At 44.1% G+C, this 9020-nt stretch overlaps 1 protein-coding gene and 1 long non-coding RNA gene across 2 annotated transcripts in view; one reads left to right on the forward strand and one right to left on the reverse strand.

Moving 5' to 3' along the window:
* Nucleotides 1-601: 601 nt before the first annotated feature.
* LOC114024017 lies at nt 602-8589 on the reverse strand. The gene is made up of 4 exons (XR_003566860.1): nt 8507-8589; nt 2986-3211; nt 1646-1845; nt 602-1108 (listed from the first exon to the last, which is right to left on the reverse strand). It is a non-coding gene; the product is annotated as an uncharacterized LOC114024017 (long non-coding RNA).
* Nucleotides 8390-9020, forward strand: part of XYLB (xylulokinase) — a 222373-nt gene continuing 221742 nt past the window's right edge. Inside the window, exon 1 of the mRNA XM_027836833.1 lies at nt 8390-8533. Coding sequence (XP_027692634.1) covers nt 8489-8533 — 45 coding nt within the window. The 5' untranslated portion in view covers nt 8390-8488. The remainder of the gene's footprint in view (nt 8534-9020) is intronic.

A 9020-nucleotide genomic window follows, 5' to 3' on the forward strand; every position in this document is an offset into this window, starting at 1 on the left:
CTGTTATAAGACTCAAATGAGATAATGCAGGGAAAGTGCTTTAACATTTGTATAGTACTATGAAGTTTGCTGCTTTATTTTCATCATGATATACTTTCTTGTTTTTTCTAATTGTTTTCTCTGAGTCTTGACTTTCCAGTAACAACTCACATTTATATTGCCCCATACTGTTTATAAAGCACATTTCCCATAATAACTTCATGGCATAAGGTCTTAGGATCATAGAAGCTGGAAACTACCCTAGAGGGTTAACCCTTTCATTTTACAGTTAAGGAAATGGGCAAGTAGGAAGTCTAAGTGACATGCTTGAGGTCAGATAGGCAGGGTAGGTAGTGAACGTATCCTTGTCCCTATTTTATAGATCCCATCCAATAAATGCCATTGGTTCCTACTGACTTTAGGAGCAAATATTATTTCATTTTTATCTCATTCTTTAAAAATTTTTTATTTTGTGTATAGCAAGGGTCCTTGAACACATTCTTTCAGAACCAAGCTTAACATCTTTTTCTTTTCTTTTCTTTTTTTTTTTTTGGCTAGGCAATGGGGTTAAGTGACTTGCCCAGGGTCACACAGCTAATAAGTGTTATGTGTCTGAGGTCAGATTTGAACTCACGTCCTCTTAAATCCAGGGCCGGTGCTCTATCCACCATGCCACCTAGCTGCCCCCTTAACCTCTTTTTCTTAGGATTCTAGGGTAACCCAAGGGATTGTGGATGTCTCTGTTTTACTGCCATCTACTTGAACCCCCATTGGTTATTTTCTCTTATTGTTAGGTGCCTGATGATTAGAATGACCTGGAGAGGGAGAAGACCTCCAGGCCTTTCTCCCTTTAGAATTGTCTCTCTCTAGACTCTGATAAGGCCAAGAAACAGTGACCAAAGGTAAAAGACCAAGACTGACTCATCTTTTGTGAAGATATTCCAGGTTCTGGTTACACAGACAGATTAAAAAGATTCCTCTTAACCACATGGTCAGCAGACCAGAACCAGTTCAGAACGTCTATGAATACTCCACATTCTGTCCAAGGCACTTTTATTCCATGTTATCATCTGTCTCTCAGAGGCAGGGTCCTCAGCTTCTCCATATGGCTGACGCTGTCTCAGGTACTCTGCACATAACAGGACATAATGCATGTAACTATTAGCAAAACAGTATATTTCTGTAACAAACAAATGAATAAATGTACACATATGGTGTCTGTTAAAAGCATTTTTTTTTTTTACTGATACAGGTGCCTGATCCCAGAAGTTGGAGACCGTTGGTATAAAGGACCTTAGGGAAGAGAGTTGTTTTCACCATTGGTGGCCTCACCTGGATACGGAAGCCTAATCTAGAGTTTTGGTGCAGGCACACAGAGTGTCCACCAGATGGTGGTAGAGACCTCACTCAGCTTCTACACAGCCCCCATCTTGTTGAACGAGCCCTTTGAAAACCTCAGCCCTTTGGAAAGCAAGGACGTACTTCGAAACTTTGACTGGCATTATTTATAGACCTTCCTGCCGCCAGAATAAGCCCAGGGTCAAGATGGCTGAGGCCTCCTTCAGCCCTCTCCTCCTCACCAAGGCTGTGACCCCAGAGGTCCTTGGCTAATGACAGAGGGTGAGGTTTTCTTTCCCAGACTCCATTTAACTCCTTTATACCTTACCTTCTGTTTAAATTGAGGAACTTCTTCCCCAAAACCTGTTTAGTGACCTCTTTGCTTCCGCTGCCTCCCAAGATCAGCATTCCATCTACAGGGCTGCTTACACCCATGAGATCACAGATCTCCCTTATTATGTATTTGTGAGTACACACACACACACACACTCCTTCCAGCTGCTGCATCATGGGAGCGTTCACATTTATCTGAATGAGTGACAAAAGCATTTATTAAGTACTTACTGTATGCAAAGCACTAGCTAAGCCCTGGATACAAATAGAAAAGCAGAGACAATCTCTGCTCTCAAGGAACTCCATTCTAATGGGGGAGACAGTGCATAGGGGAGGTTTTAGCTGCAGGTTACATGGAAAGACTAAGAAGTCCTTCTGAAAATTTGGTGCTCAGAACTGAAAACAGTACTAGAGGCAGCATGATACAGGGGAAAGAACGTTGGATTTGGAATCAGAGGCCTTGGGTTTAAATCCTGTCTCTAACACTTATTATCTATATGATTTTGGGCAAGTCACTTAAACTCCCTGGGCCTCAGTTTCCTCAGCTGTAAAATGGGGGAGTTGTATTAGATGGCCTCTGGGGTCCCATCCAGCTTTATTTCTATGATCCCATGAAGTAATTACAAAGATGTGGTCTGACCAGGCAAAACATTATTTATTATTCAACTTTACAGATGAAGAAATTGAGGTACAGAGAGGTTAACTGACTTGTGTATTGTCAAAGAGTAAGCTTCAGAGCCAGGATTTGAATATAGACCTCTTCAAATCCAATGTTCTTTCCACCATTCCACAAGGCATGAGATTATATGGGCCAAACCCTTTTGCACCAAATTTTGCTCCTTTGCTAATTGTCCAAAAGCGCAAATGTTTTAATTTGACTTGTTAGGCAAATGGGAGCCATTTAACAGTTTTGAGTGGAGGAATGACATGACTAGATTACACACTGACATGACTAGATCACATATTAGGAATATTATCCTAAAAGCCCTAGAGGTGCTGGATTAGAGCAAGAAAAGAGTGAAAATGGGAAGCCTTGTAAGGAAGACATTAAAATCATTATAATCATCTAGGCTGATGTGCAACAAGGGCCTATAATAGAGAAGATATAGTGGGAATAGAGAAGAGGGGCAGATTCTGGAGACATTTTAGAAGCAGAAACCATAAGACTTAGCAAATACAGGGATGTTTCTAGCCTGGAGAAAAAAAATTTAAAGGGACATGATAACTGTCTTCAAATATTTGAAGGGGGATTAGACTTGGTCTTCCCTAGGGGGCAAAATTAGTGGAAATAAGTGGAAATTTCATAGCAGCAAAACTCAGTTTCCATTTCCTTACCTGTAAAACGAGGTTGTTGGACTTTGTAGTGCACACCTATAATCTCAATGACCAGGGAGGTTGAGACTGGAGGATCTCTTGAGCTTAGTATTTCTGAGCCATAGAGGCCTAAGCCCATTGGGTTTCAGCACTTTCTGGAACCAATATGGTCAGACCCAGGAAAGTTAAAGCTTCAGTCCAAAGTAGTGATGAGATTGGACCCATGAATAGCTTCTGCATTTGCAGCCTGGATGAGATAAGGAGAGTCTTAATAAAACAGTCTTAATAAAACAAACAAACAAATAAATAAAAGGAGGGCGTTGGTCTGCGTGCACAAGCAATCTCACTCCATCCCATCTTCTCCAGAAGATTGTCCCTCCTATAATCTCCACTCACTCTGTAATCTTTGATCTCTTCCATATCTACCAGCTGCTTCCCCACTGCCTATCAATATGGTCCTATCTCTCCCATCCTCAAAAAACCCTCACTTAATCTGTCCATTTCTGATAGTTACAATCCCATATCTCTCCTCATTTTTGGCACTAAACTCCTTGAGAAGGTTGTATAATATATGTGGCTTCATTCCCTTTCCTATCACTCTCTTTTTAATTCAATACAGTCTGGTTTCTGATCCCAGCATTCAGTTGAATGATGAATGACCATCTAGTTTGAATCCTCTCTCCAAAGTTACTCATGATCTCTTAATTGCCAGATCTAATGGCCTATTCTCAATCCTCATCCTTCTTGACCTGTCTGCATCCTTTGATACTTAATTACCTTCTTCTTGACATTCTCTTTTCTCTAGGTTTTTTCCTGACAAGTATTCTTTCCTGACAAGTATTTCTTCTCCTACCTGTCTGTCTGCTCCATCTCAGTCTCTTTTGCTGGATGACGATGACGATGATGATGATGATGATGATGATGATGATAACAATAATAATAAATTTATTAAGCACCTACTATGTGCTGAGCACTCTGCTAAGCATGGGGGATACAATCCCCCACCCCAATCTCTGACTTTAAGGAGCTGACGATTGATGGGGGAAGATGGCACACAAAAGGAAGCTGAAAAGGGTGAGGGGGCCCATTGGGGGTGGGTGGGGGGGAAGATTCCCAATGCCAGGGAATGTCAGAGAGGAGTCAGAGGTTCCAAAGTAGTGGAGCCAAGTGAGAAATGAGATATTTGAATTGAGTTCCCTCCTTCCTGGACCTTCCTCCAGGTTCCACTCACTGATTATGAGTATTCTTAGTGATCTTAGCTCCCATGGATTCAATGATTATCTCTATGCTGATTTTTCTCAAACCTACTTATTCAGGTGTGGGGGGCCATCTCCAGTTGTCCTGATCTATATCTGGCCATTGGACCCAGATGGCTCTGGGGCAGAAAGTGAGGCTGGTGACCTCGCACAGCCCTCCCTCACTTAAATCCAATTCACTTGCAAGTCATGACATCATCTTCCTGATGTCATGGTCCACTTTGAGAATGAAAGACAGAAAACAACAAGAAACAACCACAACTTATTCAGGCCTAACTCTCTGCTGACGTCCACATTCTTATCTCTAACTGCCTTGGACATATCAAAGTGGATGTTCTGTAGATATCTTAAACTCAACATATAGCACATCCTCCCCGTCATCTAGGTTAGCAATTAAGGTGCCATCACTGATGCTTTACTTTCTCTTAACCCCCTTTTCTAATCTGTTGCCAGGGTCTGTCAATTTTACCTTGCACGTGCTCCTTTTTCTCCTCTGACACTACCACTTCCCTGGTGCAGACCTATATATCGCCTCATGCCTGGACTATTGCGACGGCCTGTTGGTTGGTCTCCTTGCCACAAATCTTTCCTCACTCTAGAACATTCGCCATTCAGATGCCAAAGTGATCTTCTTAAAGTGAAGGTCTGACCAGGTCCTACCACTATTCAATATACATCTGTGTCTCCCATTTACCTCCAGATCAACTACAAAACCCTCTCTTTGGTATTCAAAGCCTTCACAACCTTCCCTCCCCCCCATCTTTCCAGCCTTTTTACTCTTTACTCCCCTCCACGCTTCCTTCAAAACTCAGCTCCTATCCCACCTTCTGCAGAGGCCTTTCCCGTTTTCTCCCCTCCCTTCTTCCTGACCCCCTCCCCCAATGCTTTCTCTTTGAGATGACTTCACCTACTTTGTATATTTCGTGTGTGAACACAGTTGTTGGCTTGATGTCTCTCCCATTGGTTCCCCAGGGCAGGGAACATGTTTTTGACTTTTTTTTTTTTTTAATTACCAGCCCTTAGTACAGAGCCTGGCCCATAGAAGAATGTCCAATAAATGCTTGTTCTCTGATTGTCTACGTTGATTATCTGGTTCTCGCTTCGCTCAGTATTGCTTCACACACATACACCTCCCAGCGCTTCTCTGTATCCATCACATTCATTGTTTCAGCAGAAGAATGCTATGTTACATTCATAGACTACAACTTGTTTAGCTATTACTCAGTCAATGGGCATCTACTTTGTTTCTAGTTCTTTGCTACTATGAAATGGTATGCTCTAAATAGCTTTATATAAAAAAGACCTTTCTTGTTATTACTGACAGTCCTAGAGTAACTATGCCTAGCAATACATTCTCTAGGCTAAAGTGTTTGGACATTTTAGGTCCCTCCCCCCTTTCAAAGCAAAATTCAAATAGCTTTCCATAATGGTTGGGCCAGTTCACAGCTCTGCCACTAATATATTACTGTGCCTGTCTTTCCACAATCTCTCCAACATTGACTCTCCCCATATTATGTTATCTTTTCCAATTTTCTGGCCATGAGGTGAAACCTATGAGTTGTTCTGATTCGTAGTTCTATTATTATTAGTGAGTCAGATAGTGAGGGTTCTTGGTCTGACATGCTTTGAATTAGATGATCATAGAGGTCTCTTTAAATTGAACAATCTGTGAACTGATCAGATATGAGGATAGGGAGAGCAAAGTTGAAAGTAATACCAAGACTTCAAACATGTCAGGCCGTCAAAATGTATTGCTGATGCCACTGATAGAAATAATACAATCATATTTTCCCTCAATATTATTTAGGAATTTCTTGTAGTACTCTATAACTATTCAGAATCAAGGAGGAGGGTGTTTTGCTTTGTCCTTGAAACTGACTTTCATACCACTAGCCACTGAAAACTCCATGGAGCTCAGTGTGGATAATTCAGTCCCCTAAGGTCAATCCACGGTCTACTGTTGCAGCTTTTAGAATTTCTCTGTATAGATCTCAATCAGATTCAAGATTCTGGTCAGACTCTCAGTGGCATCAGCAATACATTTTGCCAGCCTAACATTTTTGAAATCTTGGTGTTACTTTCGACTTTGCTTTCCCTATCCTCTCTCAGTGGTTCTGTTATCTTTGAAACACCAAATTAATATGTTCTCTTAATTCAATTCTCAATGTTACTATGTCCTAATGTTCTGTGAGAGTAATGCCGTTATGACCTATTGTACCCAGGCCAGTGACCTGTCCCTTGGCTGGGCTGGGTTTTGTTAAAGTTTAGACAAGCAATCCTTTGCTTGTCAAATTCTTATGCAGGCCTCAGACACAATTTCTTCCAGCAGGCCTTCTCTGCTCCTTATTCTCAGCAACAACTATCCTCCTCAGAGCTTACCGTGTACTTTTTACCTCTCTACTTTACTTACCATGTAATATTGTGTATTATAGTTATGGTGTGCCTTATGCTTCTATCAGACTATAAATTTCATAAAGATGGAAACCATGTTTTATCTAAGTTGCCTATTTCTCCCTGCCTATTATAGTGTTCTGCAGACAGTAATTGTTTAATAAATGTCTATTGAGTAAAACAAATATGTGCTCTCAGGGTGACAAGAGGATTTTAAGTCCATAATTGTTGTGAGGTAAAGGTCAGATATTGGGGATCAACATCTAATCCCTGAATGTGAGTGTATTCTCCTTTATAAAGAAGGAGGAGGAGGAGGAGGAGGAGGAGGAGGAGGAGGAGAAAAAGCAATGGTGCCTTGAGGTTGACAAACTACTTTTTCTTCACAGCAATTCCCAATTTTAAAAGAGCTGGCTAGCATTTATATAGCACTTTAAGGTTAGCAGAGCTCTTTATAAATATAATCTCATTTTATTCTCACCACAACTTAGAGGTAGGTGCTATTATTATCCCCATTTTATAGATGAGGAAACTGAGGCTGAGAGGTACTTGACTTGCCCAGTATAGTATGAGTCTGAGGCCACATTTGAACTCAGGTCTTATTGACCTCAAGTCTAGGGTTCTATCTACCATACCACCTAGCTGCCTTAACTGGCATATAGGTGGCCAAGGTTACACCAGTAGGTGTCAGAGGATTGGACCCAGATTTTCTGGCTTCAGTATACTTTCCATTACCACACAGGCAGACTTTCCAAAAAAACCTGGGAGGGAGGCATTTTCCAAAATGATCTGCTTTCACCTTTAATTTGATTTGGCACTGAGATCTCCAGGTCCACTGGCAAAGGGGCACTGATTCTGCCCTTGGCTTTGAGGGCAATACAGTGGGCAAAATATGTCAATCAGTAAATGAACGAGCTCTCACTTGGTGCTAGGCACCTGTGCTAAGTACCGGGGACACAAAGAGAGGCAAAAACAGCTCCTGCCCTGAAGGAGCTCTCCTTTCAGGAGAAGAGGAAAAAGCAAACAACTCTGGATGTATAAGATACAGAGTAAATTGGAAGGCCTCAGGCAGAAGTTGGGATTTGAGCTGGCTCTTGGAAAAAGAGTGGGGTGACGGTCCGTCGATGCAATTTCAGGGATACAGGGAAGAAAGGCTGCAACCTCAGAGCCCCAGACCCTTCATTTCACAAATGCAAATGCAAGGGTCTAAAGAGAGGAAAGTTAAAGAAATTCACACTGAGCAGATTCTTTCCAGCAAAGCAGATTTGTAGAGTGGTCAACAAGATCGTACAAGATCCTAAAAAGAGGGAGAGGAACATGGGGAAAAGGAAGAAAAGAGGCTTCGGCGACGACCGGAGAGAAGAGAAACTTTCTGGAATTCACAGTATTTCCTTTTGCCAGTGGGTGTGGCTGAGTACTTTCTCCGTCACCCCCAAAGCTGGTAAGGAGGGAACAGTTGACATCAAAGGACAATCTCTCACCCCCGAGAGGGGCGAAGGGGGCGGGTCTGAGCGCGGGATTAGCAGCAGCAGGAGGGAAGGCCTCAGCACCGGACAGGATGGGGCAGAGAGGGGCCGGACTTGGCTGGGCCGGACTGGAGGCGGGAGCAGAGACCGAGGACCCTCCGCTCCAGACCCACGTGTCGTGTGGGTTGGACACCCACGCCCCTGTGGAGAGGTTCATCCTCTGTAGTACGCCCGGACTTGGGACACACACACACACACACACACACACACACACGCACGCACGCAGTGACACACAACGCGAGCGCGCGCGCACAGTGACACCCTCACCCCCACACGCCCACACCAGAGGCGGCGTGCACCACATCTCCGACGCCCTCCAGCTCGCAGCGCGTTGTGCTCCCCGCCTCCACTGCTATGACAGAGGGTGCCTACCTAGGATGGGACTTCAGCACCCAGCAGGTACCCGCCCGGGCGGCGCCCCCAGGGCTGGGCTAGCGACCGCAGCCGCTCCTCCCGAGCTCAGGGCCACGTTTCTTTCTTTCTTTCTTATCCCCCTTTCGGTTTCGGGGCACACACACTTCCCTCCGCCGTGCCCCACTGCGAGGTGCACTCCGTCTTCCCTATCCCCGATTCCTTGCTCCTGGAATCTTCCTCCAGTCCAGGACCCTCCCCATTGGCGTAGGTTTTCCTCCTCTTCCTTCCCAGGATCGCTTCCCACTAATGTAGTCTGGTCCTAGGAGTTGTCCCCCTGGCTTCTGCCTCCCCACTTCCTCAGGGTAGCTGGAGTGATAGGGATCGAGACGATCTAACGAAGAAAAGCGCGGAGACAGCGCCGTAGCCCTCTCGGGGCCTTGGCTCTCCACCAATGCAGCTGCATCTTTCCTTGCTATCTTCAGTGATTGCTTTCATTCCTGGCTTCTTCCCCCCCCCCCCCCCCCCCCCCCCC

This window comes from Vombatus ursinus, unplaced genomic scaffold (genome assembly GCF_900497805.2).
Source record: "Vombatus ursinus unplaced genomic scaffold, bare-nosed wombat genome assembly UNPS02014820.1, whole genome shotgun sequence".
NCBI lineage: Eukaryota > Metazoa > Chordata > Mammalia > Diprotodontia > Vombatidae > Vombatus > Vombatus ursinus.